General features: G+C 37.3%; 2 protein-coding genes across 2 annotated transcripts in view; both read left to right on the forward strand.

Moving 5' to 3' along the window:
- The window catches only part of LOC145481075 (serine protease 33-like), a 61333-nt gene that overhangs the window by 17666 nt on the left and 26547 nt on the right, over positions 1-17120 (forward strand). The gene's annotated exons all lie outside the window — the stretch shown is intronic.
- LOC145481078 (transmembrane protease serine 6-like) lies at positions 15957-16932 on the forward strand. The gene is made up of 2 exons (XM_081459469.1): positions 15957-16265; positions 16405-16932. Exons 1-2 carry the CDS (start codon positions 15957-15959, stop codon positions 16711-16713), a joined length of 618 nt encoding a protein of 205 aa, XP_081315595.1. The 3' UTR covers positions 16714-16932.

The following is a 17120-nucleotide window of genomic DNA, read 5'->3' on the forward strand; positions in this document are numbered from 1 at the left end:
AAGAAGAGCATTGAAGAAGTTCGCTGTCAAACCAGTTGAGATAACAGAAAGCAACGGAGAACAGTGTAACGAAAAGGTGAGCTACCTGAAGGTTGTAGCATCGACAAAGTGCCGGTTAGATTTCCAGTTGTTAAACACAGGTATCGAGACTGGAGTGATTGTCGCATTTTATTCATTGTCTTCTAGTTAGGCAGGGGTCGCACTAACATGATCGATATTGGACATAAATTCTATCATCGCACGCGCATGCTCGCGACATGTGGGACCCTTATGTCGCGATCATATCAGACATAACTATGTGCGCGACACCTTAAGATCAAAGGGACCGATATCCCGCCACGAAGCAGGTCAGATCTTGCCTAATGGCCCTAAAAACCATTTTTTTTATTTTTCTATTGTTGCAATGTCAATCAAATCTGAAATTCTGCAATTAAATTAGATTTCACAACACAAGCACGCATCGTGTGTACCGAGCTCTTGCTTCAACATTTTCCCAATTGTAACAAAACGTTATCAGTTGTAATTCTTCAGTATCGCCAACCACTTTAATCCGTACGAATTTCAACACTTTCAGTATTCATAGCATAGTGGAAATGACTCGCAGCTGATTTGTTTTCAGCAGCAAAACGCACTGCCAGAAGCAGCTTCGGCAGCCCAGAAGGGTCACCTACCATTTTTATATTTTTAATGTTTGTTTTAACTTTTGTTTTCATTTTCGTTTTTGTTTTTTTTAAATTTTTGTTTCCGTTTTTGCTTTTTGTCTTTTAATTTTTGTTTTCGTTTTTGTTTTGTTAATTTTTGTGTTTGTTTTTGTTTTTAATTTTTGTTTCCGTTTTTGTTCTTAAGTTTTTGTTTTTGTTTTGTTTTTGTTTTTCATTGTTATCTTTTTTTTTCTGTTCAAAAAAAAGAAATAAAAACGCAAACAAAATTAAAAAACAAAACAATAATTAACAAAACAACTGACGAAAACAAAAAACAAAAAACAAAAACGGAAACAAAAATAAAAACAAAAACAAAAACGAAAACAAAATTGCAAAAGGCCAAAACAAAATCAGTGAGTGTAGACCATCATGCTTTGCTCGCAGTATCCATGACATGACCGTTGTGTGATCTTTTGGCCGTCAAGCGTAGTCACGCGTCGGTTACTATAAACTCTACGGCTCTTTCATTGCTTGTCTACTTGTCTTGGGAGAAGAATATAGCAAGTACAAAGGTCACAAGGATTTCAAGTAAAGTCAAGGATATTTCTTCATCAACTTCCTTAACTTGTAAAAAGGTGTTAGGAGGTCGTTGTATAAATAAAAGCATATCATTTTCAGAGCTCTCAAGCCTCACGCAAACGAATGTAATCGTAAGCTCTCCTAATAAACTAATTATTGCACGCGCGCCTTCGGAGCTTGCAAGACTTGCCTCATTTGTTTTGAAAGTCTGGCTACAGCCCTAAACTACTACTGGCTTCAAAAGCAGCGAAGGAATTATTTTCACACTGTACGATGATCGTTTCGTTGTTTGCGTGTTCTCTGTTTTATTTCTATGTTTTTGTTTGACGTTTTCGTGTTTGTGTGTGATAGAAACTTGACAGATGCAAACATATTGCATGTGAGCTCCTTTTGGCGAAGGAGAAAATATTGGAAGGGACCCATACCTTACTTAGGCCACTGAGGGAGGACATGAGCATTTGTCACGATGTTTGTCTTAGTCCTCAGAATTTGCCTTTAGATACCTCACACATGAGTGGCAAGACAAGTCCCAAGACAAGTAGACAAGCAATGAAATGGCCGAAGAATTTATAGCAACCAGTGCGTTACTACGCCTGACGGCCAAAAGACCACACAACGGTCATGTCATTGATACTGCCAGCAAAGCATGATGGTCTACACTCACCGATTTTGTTTTGGCCTTTTGCAATTTTGTTTTCGTTTTTGTTTTTGTTTTTGTTTTTGTTTTTGTTTTTTGTTTTTTTAATTTTTGTCTCCGTCAGTTGTTCTGTTAATTTTTGTTTTTGTTTTTAATTTTTGTTTGCGTTTTTATTTCTTTTTTTGAACAGAAAAAAAAGATGACAATGAAAAACAAACACAAAACAAAAACAAAAATTTAAGAAACAAAAACGACAACAAAAATTAAAACAAAAATAAACGCAAAAATTAACAAAACAAAAACGAAAACAAAAATTAAAAGACAAAAAAACAAAAACGGAAACAAAAATTAAAAGACAAAAAACGAAAATGAAAACAAAAATTAAAACAAACATTAAAAATATAAAAATGGTAGGTGACCCTTCTGGGCTGCCGTAATACAGTCTGGAGCAGCCTTCAGTTGCACAAAAGAAGCATCCTCGGGAGAGAAAGCGTCTAAAAAGAAAAAGTCTAGCCAGAGGGAGCGATGATGCTTCAACGGTGAGAAAGTCCTTTTCAGCTTTGGAGCGATAATATGATGATTATTATCAGAATGGTATCATATATATTTTATGTCGCAAACGTGTGACCCCAGTAAACCTCCGGGGGTAAACGCGCCGACAAACTTGTGTGACCAAATCAAAAAAGGTCCACGGTGCGACCCATGTCTCACGTTTAAGCATCAATCTCGTACCTCGAGTCTTCGTTCCTTACTGTGCATGCTGGCTTGACAAAACGAGCTGGTCAAAGGGAACGAAGACGCTGGGTACGAGGGTGCTAAAGCCTCCGTTTGTTTGTTTATTTTCCAATTTTCTAGACAGAAGTTTGGACATGGCAGTTAAATGTCACCGCTTATGCATGCATTGCGTGCCGTTTATTATACTTGTGGTCGACTCGTTTTACTTCCTCGTCTCAATGTAAGGCTTCCGAAAGTTTTCTTAGTTTTCTATTTCCAGTTGTTTTACTTACAGTCTGTTCCCGGAAGTCGTCACCAGAAATCCTCGGTGATGCATGCCGGACTTGATCTGGAAACTGCACTTTAGTCCACTCATCTAATGGAATTTTTATAGCCGAAGTCAAGCTAATTGCAAGAGAATTTCTGTCACCGCCAAATGATGGATAGTGGTCAACTTACTAACATACTAATAGTTCCCCAAAATTCGCGTGGTGGAACATGCTTAGATTAAGCTTTTTAATATTTCGAACGTGTGCCACAGGCTACCCACTTCGAGAAAAGTAATAAGAAATCGAAACACAAAATAAAATTGTTTTGAGCGGGTCTAAGCTATCTTGAACTACAATAAATGTTTAAAATTTACAAAAATGTTATTACTAGGTAAAAATATGAAAACACTCGGTTTGGATTTAGCATTTTAATATCTTGGGCATGTGCGAACACAATGTGCAAACTAAAGCTACCCATTTTTAGGCGATGATGACAACTGTGAATGAACTCAACAACGATATAAAACAAAGGTACCGGATTAATTTATTTTTCGTAGTGTTTCGCTCGTTTGTTTTACTGCCGAACTCGATATGTAAGTTGATTGACAATCGATGTACATGTAAGCTTATTATTAAAACTACGGCTGCATACGTGTATGTACACGAACAATTGCGTCTCTGTTTTTGTTTTAGTCCGTTATTTTATAGTTCTTGATACTCACCTCTGAAAATTATACTAAAACAATCATTCGCCTCGGGCTCAGTGAACATTGGTGAATAGTCACCAATGTTCACTTCGCCTTTGGTGAATAACTGTTGAATATATTTCGAATATTGATTATGGATTTCATGAATGTTGATGGAAAAAAACAAACCTTTATCTAAACACGATAAGTAATTAAGCTTGCAGCTTGTGGGGTCATGTGAATATTTGACCGCAGACTCAACTGCAAAAACAGCTATTCTGTAGACTGTATAACTACAAGATCTAGCACGAGCTGGTGACGTAATGGTGGCGGCAACCAAAGAAACTTTACGTTTTGATACTAGAAATAAAAAAGTAATCTCCCTTTCTTTCCCTTGCAATGTTTTCGTAAATAAAAGGAAAACAATTTTCTCTAGTGCAATCAGTTTATTGCTTTTCTCTTGAGTTATAGAAACACTGATGAAAGTTTGAAAGAATTCAGAAAAGCTGTGGAAACACAGCATTTCTCGATCCCAAACTGTCTACACGTGTTTTTATTTAACAATTAGACTACGAGCCCGAGTTTTCTATGAACGAAAGTCAATGAGGCGTAGTCGACGATTGAATTATCACTCATAGAAAACTAGGGCGAGTGGTAAAAAGGTAAATTTTCAGGATCCCCAAAACAAAATATATCAAAAGTAACGTGCATTTCTTACCCTTGAAGGATCACTTGATGTAGGGATAATAACAATTTTCTGTTACGTTTGGTGGTCTTTGAGCAGCCAGCCTGTCAATTTAGGCAATTTTCCGTAATTGCAACGCTCAAATCTAGGCGTTTTCCGGCTATGATTGTGTTAAGCTCTAAAAAAATTATTTTGACGTCCCACTTATGACCAAAGATAGTTCACTGAGAAAAGTTTGAAGGAAAAATTTTTTCCGACCCGAAATGTAGTGGACCACTTTTAGAGAGACTGCCACTTAATTCATCACGACTCGGAAACGTACATGACGATTGCTATAAATGTTCAAAGGTTGCTACAAACGAGCCAAAGTGCACGTGCATGATATGGTGGAATCGTAAATGAAATATCAGTGATATAATGTTAAGATATGTGATACAACATATCATTTTCCTCTGAATAGTGTATTATTGGTAGCATCGTTCAACACACTGTAAAATTAATTCGGATTTCCTTAACTTTTCAAGACGCGCAAACCAAGACATAGCTTTTTTTTTTAAAGCTTTCGAGTTTGCCGTTCTCGTACAAACAACTCACATATAATATTCCAAAAAAATACCAGAATAGAAAAAAGTGCAAAGTAAATATCAAATATAGTTATAATTAATTTAAGAGATTATCAAGGTACTTACCTTGATAATCTCTTGTTAATATGTAAATCTGGATTGATGAAAACAGTGTTAAAGAAATCGCACCCTGCTCCAAAGTAGACGATATAAAGATGAATAGGAATGTCAATCTTTTCTATTTTCCTCCACTCTCTTATCTTCCTTTTCTTGCTCTTCTTTCTATTTTTTATTTTTTATATTTGTTATCGCTTCGAGTGACTTTAAAGCCAAAAGGAGTCGTTGAATGAAAGAGGATATGGTTGATTAATATTTGGCTGAAAGATTGACACGGTTTTCATAAATCCAGACATAGATCTCAACGGAACAAGACTGGATGACCCAGAAAGGCCGAACAATGAGTGTGTCGAATTGCTGTCGATCTTTCTAAAGCATCTGGAGTCAAACTAGGACATTCTGGTCGTTTCGGACGTGCTGTGCTAACGATTGTATGACTGGATTTGTGAAAACCGTGTCAATGCTTTGTACCAAATCACCCATATGCACTTAAGTTCCACGGCTCCTAAAGGCCTTAAAATCACTCCAAGCGATAAAAAGAAAATAGCCAGAGAAGAGTTAGAAAAGGAAGATAAGAGAGTGGAGGGAAAAAACTACTGTCGTTCTTTTTAATTTTTATATCGTCTCCTTTGGAGAAGGTTGCGATTTCTCTAACACGTTTTTTCATAAATCTGGACATTTATATTAATTATAACTATATTTGATATTTACTTTGCACTTTTTCTATTCTTTCGTTGAAATATTATATGTCAGTCGTTTGTGTGCTTGAGCGACAAACTCGAAAGCTTAACTTAACGAGCTACGTCTTGGTGCGCGCATCTTGAAAAGTTAACGAAATTTTTGAAGTTCTTCGTCAATCCGAATTAATCTTCTCAATTCTTAGCCATCCTTGTTCCTTTATGGCTGAAAAGTATCTCTGTGGTGTTTTTTCTGTCTTGGTAAACAATTAATTTCAGATTTCCTTCAATTTTTTAGTTACTTTGGTCACTGAGCACATAGTAATTTAGTTTTACAGCTTCCCTTTTTTTTCCCGTTTTTTAATATTTTTCTTGGTGATATATCGTAATTTAATTAGTGCAAGATCTGTAAATGGTGCAAATAAATGAAAGTGCCGAAAATGAGACCTGGGTTTACACAAAAAGCTTTCTTGGTGAGTTTTATATTTGGAAGGAATGCTGTTTTCAAAAATTCAAATGCACAAGAATGCGGAATGGTAAGACGCAGCTTAATATAACGAAATAAAGCCAACACTGACCGACATAACACTGACCAACTCATCTCCCAAACAAACTTTATAAAGGTAGAGATTATGATCAGACTGAAGAAGTTACAGTTTTCTCTAATTTTCTGTTTATATTTTAGCGCTTAAAAGAGAGCTAACTATGGGCGAAAGTAATAATGTCAGAAGGCTTGGCGTTTGCCGTGGAGGTTGAGATGACTTATTTTCGGGAGGGCTATAATTATAATTTTAGCACATGTTGAACCAAGCTACAAATAATACGCTATTCAGAAGAAAATGATGTGTTTTATCACCGTATCTTCACATAATATCACTGATATTTAATTTACGTTTCTTCCATATCATGCAACTTGGTTCATGTATGGTAACCTTTGTACATTTATAGCAATCTTCATGTTCTTGAGGAATTGACAAGTCTTGATGTAAGAACCTGAATATTGACCGAACTATATCACTCTTGGCTAAGTTCAAAAAGGTAAATTTATATACATGTGTATATTTCGAATATTGATTGTGAATTTCATACATCTTGGTGAACATATCATAAAGTAGCCTTAGCCTTTAGTTTGTTTATGTTATACTTTTTAGAATAAACCGTCCAATAAAAAACTGTGAACAGAAGGCGCCAACAGCTGTTATTGCAGTTATTAGCGGCTTGACACACAAACGAAGCGAAAGGGTTAATTCTGCATTGTATTGACCCTTTCACCTCGTTTGCATGCCTTTTAAAACAAAAGAATATTTGAAAGCATACTCAACTGCAATAACAACTACCTTCTGTAGACTGTGTAACCACAAGATCTAGCACAAGCTGGTGACGTAATAGTGGCGCAACCAAAGAAGCTTTACGTTTTGATACTAGAAATAAAAAAGTAATCTCCCCTTCTTTCTCTCGCAGCCGTTTTCGTAAATAAACGGAAAACAATTTTTTTTCTCTAGTGTAATCTTTACAGCTTCTCTCTTGAGGTATAGAAACACTAGTGAAAGCTTGTGAAAACTCAGAAAAGCTGTGAAAACACAGCGTTTCTCGATGCCAAACTGTCCACACGTGTTTCTATTTAACAATTAGACTACGAGCCCGAGTTTTCTATGAACGGAAGTCAATGAGACGTCGATTCGACGATTTAGCTATCACTCATAGAAAACTAGGGCGAGTGGTAATAGGTAAATTTTCAGGATCCCCAAAACAAAATATATCAAAAGTAACGTGCATTTCTTACCTTTGAAGGATCACTTGATGTAGGGATAATCACAATTTTCTGTTACGCTTGGTGGTCTTTGAGCAGCGAGCTTGTTAATTTAGGCAATTTTCCGTCCTTTTAACGCTCAAATCTAGGCGTTTCCCGGCTATGATTGTTTTGAGCTCTAAAACAGTTATTTTGATTTGCTCATGACCAAAGATAGTTCACAGAAAAAAGTTTGAAGGAAAACATTTTTGCGACCCGAAATGCAGTGGACCGCTTTTAGAGAGACTGCCACTTAATTCACGTACATGACGATTGCTCTAAATGTTCGAAGGTTGCTATAAACGAGCCAAGGAGCATGATGTGGTAAATTCGTAAATTAAATATCAGTGATATAATGTAAGGTACGTGATACAACATATCACTTTCTCTGAATAGTGTATTCATGATTTGTAGCATCGTTCAACATACTGTGCATGTAAAATTGAAATGTGCTCAGTGACCAAAGTAGCTTAAAGGAGCTCAATCACCATGTTTTGAGTTATTCTGGTCACGTTCGAGTTTGTCGCTCAAGTACAACAACTCACATATAATATTCCAAAAAAAAAAAAACAGAATAGCAAAAAGTGCATCAAATATAGCTATGATTAATTTAAGAGATTATCAAGGTACTAACCTTGATAATCTCTTGTTAATATGTAAATCTGGATTGATGAAAACAGTGTTAAAGAAATGGCACCCTGCTCCAAAGTAGACGATATAAAGATGAATAGGAATATCAATCTTTTTTTATTTCTCTTTCTCTTATCTTCCTTTTCTTGCTCTTGTCTCTATTTTTTTCATTTTCTCATCGCTGCGTGTGACTTTAAGGCCAAAAGGGGTCGTTGAATGAAAGTGCATATGGGTGATTAATATTTGGCTTAAATCCAGACATAATTTAACGGAACAAGACTGGATGACCCGGCGAAAGGTCGAACAATGAGCGTGTCGAATTGCTGTCGATCGTTCTAAAGCGTCTCAAGTCAAACTAGGACATTTCCTGATCGTTTCGGACATTCTGTGGCACTAATTATATGACTGGATTTATGAAAACCGTGTCAATGCTTTGCACCAAATCACCCATATGCACGTTGATTCCACGGCTCTTAAAGGCCTTAAAATCACTCCAAGCGATAACTAAAAAGTAGCTAGAGAAGAGTTAGAAAAGGAAGATAAGAGAGTGGAGGAAAAAAAAAAGGCTGCCGTTCCATTTCATTTTTATATTGTCTCCTTTGGAGCAGGGTGCGATTTCTTTAACACTATTTTCATAAATCCGGACATATATAATAATTATAGCTATATTTGATATTTAATTTACAATTTTTTTATTCTTTTTTGTAATATTATATGTCAGTCGTTTGTGTGCTTGAGCGACAAACTCGAAAGCTTAACTGAACGAGCTACATCTTGGTGCGCGCATCGTGAAAAGTTAAGGAAATTTTTCAAGTTTTACAGTATGTTGAACCAAGCTACAAATAATACGCTATTCAGAAGAAAATGATGTGTTGTATCACCGTATCTTAACATTATGTCACTGATATTTAATTTACGTCTCTTCCATATCATGCAACTTGGTTCATTTATGGCAACCTTTGTGCATTTATAGCAATCTTCATGTTCTTGAGGAATTGACATGTCTTGATGTAAGAACCTTAATATTGGCAGAGGCTGAGTTCAAAAAGGTAAATTCATATTATATTTCGAATGTTGATTGTGTATCTTATGCATCTTGATCAACAAAAAACTGTGAGCAGAAGGTCACAATAGTTGTTACTGCAGTTATTAGCGGCTTGACACAGAAACGAGGCGAAAGGGTCAATTTTGCATTGTATTGAACCTTTCGCCTCGTTTGCATGCCTTTTAAAACTAAAGATTATTTGACCGCAGACTCAACTGCAACAACAGCTATTCTGTAGACTATGCATATATACATACACGCATACATACATCACCTTTATTTCACCTCGGATTTACAAGAGTTAGTAGCTGTATAGCTAATTTCTCCGAGAAAATAAAAAAAATATATGAATAAATAAATAAATAAATGAATAAATAACTACAAGTATAACTACAAGATCTAGCACGAGCTGGTGAGGTAATGATGGCGCAACCAAAGAAACTTTACGTTTCGATACTAGAAATAAAAAAAGTATTTTACCACAATTGCTGCTAATCTCGCAATCTGATTGGCTAATTTGCCGTTAAGAGTCCGTAGCACGCTGCTCGTGTCAATGTGTCGCGCAATGCCTTTTTCAGCTCGCGCTCTGAATAAAACATTTTCTTTGAAATTGATATTGTGGTAAAAAACAAATCGAAATGTGGTGTAGCGTGGTCTGTACTCTTGTCGACAACGAATACACGTCATTACTAGCTCTTTTCCCAAACATTTTTTTTCTTATTGTTTCTGCATGTTGAGCGAGTTTGCAAAAGTTTTGAAAGGAAAGCATTTTGAGCACTGTGATGACGCGTACTCGTTGTCGGTAAGAGTACAGACCAGGCTAAACCACATTCGATTTGTTAAATTAAATCTCCTCTTCTTTCCTTGCAGTGTTTTCGTAAATAAACGGAAAATAATTTTCTCTAGTGTAATCTTTACAGCTTTGCTCTTGAGTTATAGAAACACTAATGAAAGTTTGGGAGAATTCAGGAAAGCTGTGGAAACACAGCATTTCTCGATCCCAAACTGTCCTTACGTGTTTCTATTCAACAATCAGACTACGAGCCCGAGTTTTAAATGAGTGAAAAGTCAATGAGGCGTAGTCGACGATTTAACTATCACTCATAGAAAACTAGGGCGAGTGGTAATAGGTAAATTTTCAGGATCCCCAAAACAAAATACATCAAAAGTATCGTGCATATCTTACCTTTGAAGGATCACTTGATCTAGGGATAATAACAATTTTCTGTTACGTTTGGTGGTCTTTGAGCAGCGAGCTTGTCAATTTTCCGTCCTTGCAACGCTCAAATTTAGGCGTTTTCCGGCTATAATTGTTTTGAGCTCTAAAAAATTATTTTGACGTCTTTGGATTTACTCATGACCAAAGATCGTTCATTGAGAAAAGTTTGAAGGAAAGCTTTTTTCCGACCCGAAATGTAGTGAACCGCCTTTAGAGAGACTGCCACTTAATTCATCACGAATCGCAAACGTATGCGACGATTGCTACAAATGTTCAAAGGTTTCTTTAAACGAGCCAAGGTGCATGTGGTAGATTTGTAAATGAAATATCAGTGATATAATGTTAACATACGTGCTACAACACATCATTTTCTTCTGAATAGTGTATTTTTTTGTAGCTTCGTTCAACATACTGTGCATGTAAAATTAAGATGTGCTCAGTGACCACAGTAGCTTAAAGGAGCTCAATCACTATATTTGAAGTTATTCTGGTCACGTACAAAATTGCCTTTAAATTGAAGGAAACCTGAGAGGTACTTACCTTGATAATCTCTTGTTAATATATTAATCTGGATTGATGAAAACAGTGTTAAAGAAATCGCACCCTGCTCCAAAGTAGACAATATATAGATGAATAGGAATGTCAATCTTTTTTTTATTTTCCTCCACTCTCTTATCTTTCTTGTCTCGCCCTTCTCTCCATTTTTTTTTTTTTATCTTTTCATCGCTTCGAGTGACTTTAAGGTCAAAAGGTGTTTGCCGTGGAGGCCGAGATGACATATTTTCGGGAGGGCTATAATTATAATTTTACAGTACAGATAATGCACTATTCAGAAGAAAATGATGCGTTGTATCACCGTAGTTCAACACAATATCACTGATATTCCATTTGCGTTTCTTCCATGTCATGCAACTTGATTCATTTATGGCAAACTTTGTACATTTATATCAATCTTCATGTTCTTGATGACTTGACATGTCTTGATGTAAGAACCTTAATATTGGCAGAGGCTGAGTTCAAAAAGGTAAATTTATAATATCTTTCGAATGTTGATTGTGTTTTTTATGCATCTTGATGAACACAAAGTAGTTTTAGCCTTTAGTTTGTTTATATTATACTTTTTAGAATAAACCCGTCCAATAAAAAATTGGAGCAGAAGGCCGCAATAGCTGCTTTTGCGGTTATCAGCGGCTTTACACACAAACAAGGCGAAAGGGTCAATTCTGCATTGTATTGACCCTTTCACCTCGTTTGCATGCCTTTTAAAACAAAGGAGTATTTGACCGCAGACTCAACTGCAATAACAGCTATTCTGTAGACTGTATAACTACAAGATCTAGCACAAGCTGGCAACGTAATGATGGCGTAACCAAAGAAACTTTACGTTTGATAGTAGAAGTAAAAAAGTAATCTTCCCTACTTTCTCTCGCAGTGTTTTTCTAAATAAAAGGAAAACAATTTTCTCTAGTGTAATCTTTACTGCTTTCCTCTTGAGTTATAGAAACACTATTGAAAGTTTGGGAGGACTCAGAAAAGCTGTGGAAACACAACATTTCTCGATCCCAAACTGTCCACACGTGTTTCTATTTAACAATTAGACTACGAGCCCGAGTTTTCTATGAGCGAAAAGTCAATGAGTTGTAGTCGACGATTTAACTATCACTCATAGAAAACGAGGGCGAGTAGTCTAATTGTTTTAGTAGACACTCTAAAGGCGGATTCCAGCACAAAAACTACAATTTGTGTACTTTTAAGCCCAAAAATTAAGAGTAATTTTCAGTTTTAAGAGCAGCCGGCGCAAGAGTTGTGTATCAGCGAATAGAAAACGATGGTTAAACCAATCAGATTCGCGGATTTGCTATAGTACACAGCCAAGGGGCTACTAAGACTCGTTAGAAACACACAAACCTATTTTCTGTTTCGCAGTCAGATATATCTAATTATGATATTATTGATCTTAATTTTTCGCATCTTAACGTATGTTTTTGCGAACTTCATTCATTTTTAGCCACTTTCATGTATTCATAGCTACCCTGTATCTAAATATACTTTTTTAATCTCAGTGTTTCTCGGCTCAGTGAATCTTGATGTTGATCTAGTATTATCACTCTTATTCTGTAAATAACCAATCTTCTTGTTATGGTCAGTTTTGACTAGCATATGGGCAGGGCCTATATCAGATTGGTGTTTATATAGAGCTATACGTGTTGTTCTTCAGTCTAAGGAAAACTTCGTCTGGTAACGTGTTAAAGACGTATTCAGGCAAAATGTTGGCGTCTAACACGCTTGTTGCAACTTTTGTCCTGTGTCTGCTTATTTCTTTTACGGAGATGAGTCAAGGAAGTGGAAATCAACCAAACAACGGTAAGGAAGGTATGTTTGGCTTGAGTTATTATGAACGATTGATGTATGTTTGGAGATCTTCAGTGTAGTTTTTTTGTAAACTGAAAGTCTACTTCTTGTTTACACGCCATTTGTCTGTTGTGCGCGAAGAAGATTCCTCAAATTTTCGTTGTTGTTTTTTTTCCTGGTAATGAATCATTGTCTACATGTGTTTCAGATACAAACACAAATTCAGAAACAAGCGTGACGGTTTGTTTGAGAGCCCTTGTTTAGTATGAAGTATAGCCACCGCGTTAGCAGTAAAGGTTTTACTACTGTTGGTATTTATACGAACGCTAATCGCTGTGTTATATGGTGAGATTGCGATGATAAATCCTCGGCTTTGGTATTTTTGAGAAGGCCTTTTAGTGGGGTCATATTCGGAGGGGTGTTTCAAGAGGTTGAGGTGCAGACCGCGAGGTATTCTTTCCCACTCGATGAGACTGGGGTCTTACCGAAGGGAGATTCTGCGTTTCAGAAATGTTTGGTCTCTTAACGTCCTTAACGGATGCCTCACGGAAAGAATTAATGACTGACGCAGAATGACTGACGCAGAATGACTGACGCCCAAAAATCACTGAAGATGTCTAAGGATTTTCACAGACAATGTCTAATTCCGTCCGGTACATCAAATTTGATATTTGGCTTGAATCGGAGGCACGAGTTATCTGTTCGCTTCTGATTGTTTTATACACAGTGGAATTGCGTGGGCTACATTCGTGAAACTATCCCTTTAATACATGGAGACAAACTTGAATTGGCCTGGGCTTCAGTGACATTTCGTCTGGCATTTCACCCTCTCATAATTTCGATTGCATCATACAGCCTCATGTGATATTTTTAACAACTTCTTTCTTCGAGGAACTCGATCATTGAAATGAAGCTCTTCTCAATGTCTTTTTTTGTCTCCCCAGGTGACCGTGATATTAGCTTAAAATCGATTTTGCAAGTCGCCCAGCTTTTTCGCCAGGGCGTCAACCCCTCTTTGCCTAACTCAAAGGACCATGATGGTGATGATGATGATGATTTCGAACTTTCACTAGGAGTTATAGCTGCATTTTTCGATTACCTAAGTAAGTCTAAAGTCAAGCCCATGGGCATAGTTTCGGGATGGAGGAGGTATATTATCCGAGGAATGTTTGCGTCAGAGTAAAAGTATAAAATTGTAGAACGACAGAGGTCAGAAACCTTCACTGGGTTTTGATTTAGTGGCCCTGCGCCTCGTTTCCGACCAGTTTTTCCAAAATGTGTAACATCGTTGCTTATTAAGTTATGAGAAAATTAGGTTTTTTTATCTATGACTTTTATTAAGAATATGTACATAACGCCACGCTAGGCAACACTAAGGTAAATTTAATTTTGATTTTATTGTAGAGGCGAATTAATCATTCTGTGTGTTTGTTTCGTGTTAGTTCATTAGATTACTGCACTCGCATAAAAGAAAGTGAAAGGAAAATTATTTGTTCTTGTGTTTTTTTTGGCTGCGGACAGCCACCGTTAAAAGACGATATTCGTATTCTCGTTATTAGACTGGAACTAGCTTGGAAAGGAGGCTTATGCGGAGGAATATCATTAAAAAGAGTTAAATATCATACGCATTTGAAATGACTTCCCGCATTAGTCTCAATTGCCAGCTAGTTTCAGTCCAATACCGGGAATACGAACTAAATGGCCAATTCATTTGCTCGCGTACTGGTCTCGCTGTGCGGATGATGGGGTGATGGGCTAGTCAAGAGTAAAGATGTAACTTTTTTGAGCAACTCGGTATTTTAGACTACTACAACTGAGGGAAAGAAGATATAGCAGTTTTAAAATGAAGTGGACAGATTCTGGTCGACAAACTAAACAGTCAGAGATACCATAGAAATATCACGGTAGTTGTTCAGTATGAATTGAATCGTCTGCTTTACCTTCAGTTTACATTCCCCTTTAAGAACCAGCTGTGGACCGTGATTATGCAAAACAGATTTATACATTAATTTCGTCTACTTCACATTTAGGATTACTTGAATATTCTTTACGACCAAGACAAACTCGACACCGTGACTAAAGCACCACTGCTTGCTAATATTTTCTGTCCTTTCTTGTTGTAGCTTCGTCGCCATGGCTATGGACATCTCCGTCCGCAGTGGGTAAGAAATAGTACATTTTCACCGAAATAGAGATCGAGTTGCAATAGAACGTCTAAAGAATGATGCAGTGGCTCTGGGTTTTAAATTCTCCGACCGGTAAATAAACCTAGGCCTCATGCAAGGAGCGAAAATCAATCCGAGGAGACATGTTGCTCGTTTCAACATTTCAGCAGGAACGAGAGAACCAAATGTGACTTTGAATACACGTATTTCTCTACCCTTGCAGCTTTGTTTCTGTTACGCATCGGTTATTAAATTATTCGCATACTGATTGGTAGATTACAGTATCAGGGATAGGCTCGATCTCCGGCCGCTGTTCGGGAAACGAGCCCGAACGCGAGAGAGCGGCGGTAAACGAGCCTATATTAGGGGTAGATTATTAGATTATTCGGGGTGCGTAGGCGCTTCAGATTACAGAAAAATCATATAGCACAGACTTCATAAAGAAACCTCGACTCCTGCATTGTTGGAAGTAGAATAAAGAATATCGAACAGCTAAAACTCATGCACCCCTTCCCCACTCATGAATAATCTAATTGTCGGCCCTGCCATTGAGTTTGCTATGATTAGCTTGAATAAAAATTTGTCGCACTCGACATTTTTAGTTCTCAGCTAGAATTTTGTCTTTCGTACATTGACAATTCTTCACCTTCAACTGTCTTTCATCGCTAGGGAAAGAGGAGTGTGGCACGAAAAAGGCCGGTTCAAGAATTGTAGGGGGCACAGACGCGCAACCAGGGTCTTGGCCGTGGCAAGTGTTATTGGCCAATAAGGCGTTTGAGGGCAGTGTTTTGTGTGGAGGATCCATTCTTACCTCGCACTGGGTCGTTACCGCGGCTCACTGTTTTAATAACGGAAAAGATCCCGCGTCTTTTACCCTGACCGTAGGTAAGGACACAGTTCTCCATCGCACTGTAATGTCATGATATAACATCATAATATTTTTCAAGCGTTTTTAAAGAGCCGTTTCACTTGAAAGGTTTAGATATATATGTATATATTCTGCAAGTACTTTCTACAGCTTCTTTGAACGTAGACCATGAAAAGTAGCAGAATATCTTTTTAATCTATCCTTGACAGCATTTAATATCCCTTTTGTGGACTGAAAGACTTTTCCACGTTTCAGAGTTATTAACAGACAAAAAATCGAAGGCTTAAAGCTTAAACGCGAGTCTTGAAATATCCCCATTTATGGCTCTATTCTATGGATTAAATTTGTTTTCTAACAACACGTTCATCTGTGTAACAGGTGAATATGATCGTAGTAAAGCGGACGGAACCGAGCAAGTTATCCCAATTGACCAAATCTTCACACATCCTGATTATAAACCGCAAGAGACTGGCTACGACTATGACGTGGCATTGATCAAACTGAAGGAACCGATCACGTTTAACGATGACGTAAGACCTGTATGTCTGCCCACCATGGATTTCCCTCCTGGAACTAATTGCTATGTCACTGGATGGGGCGCTACACGAGAGGGGGGAAATGTTGCACAGGTAAATATGACTTGTATTCACCATATTCACGATAAGGGTGAGTAAAATCCACAAATGAGTTGAGCTGGAAGAGACATTCATTCATTGCGCAAGGTATGAACACGGAATAAGACTATAAAAGCTATGACAATTTTTTTAGATTTTGCAGCAAGCCCAAGTTCCTCTTGTACCACGTGACACTTGTCAGCTAGCATACAGCGACCTCCAATTGTCCATTACGGAACGCATGCGCTGTGCAGGTTTCTCTCAGGGAGGAGTTGATGCATGTACAGGAGACAGTGGAGGACCACTGGTCTGTCCAAGCAATAACAAGTGGTATCTTGTGGGTATCGTCAGCTGGGGCTTTGGTTGTGCGCGTCCGAATAGATTCGGAGTGTATTCTGACGTGTTGGTTCTTAAGTCCTGGGTGCAGGAAACAATGAATCCAAACCCAAGTCCACAACTGTAGAGGGCAGTAAAGAGATTGAAATTGTCGGTTGAAGAATAGCTCTTGTTTCACGGAAAATAAAAGAGTCACGACAAACTAATAAAAATAACCTCCTGTAAAGGTAAATTGTTCGTGTAAATCACGGTTTGGGTCACATTTCCCGAGAAAATGTTATATTTGACGATAAAATAACTCCTAAATAACGTAATCCTGTAAGACTGATGCATTATATATAAGCAATAAAAGACGGAATGTAAAGTATATTCATTTGTAATCATTTTTATACTTGTAGTCGACTCGTTCGTCTAAATTTCAGGCTTCTTCAAGTTTTCTCAGTTTTCTATTTCCAGTTTTCTTTTTCCTTAAAATCTGCTCCCGAATGTCGTCCTCAGATATCCTCGATGCAGGCCTAGACAGATTCCGCTCAA

Source organism: Orbicella franksi, chromosome 3 (assembly GCF_964199315.1).
Source record: "Orbicella franksi chromosome 3, jaOrbFran1.1, whole genome shotgun sequence".
NCBI lineage: Eukaryota > Metazoa > Cnidaria > Anthozoa > Scleractinia > Merulinidae > Orbicella > Orbicella franksi.

Bases quoted from the DNA above. Each gene is read 5' to 3' on its own strand.
- LOC145481078 (XM_081459469.1), top strand. From the start codon at position 15,957: ATGGCTCTATTCTATGGATTAAATTTGTTTTCTAACAACACGTTCATC. The intron at 16,266-16,404 runs GTAAATATGACT...CAATTTTTTTAG, and splicing joins AGGGGGGAAATGTTGCACAG to ATTTTGCAGCAAGCCCAAGT.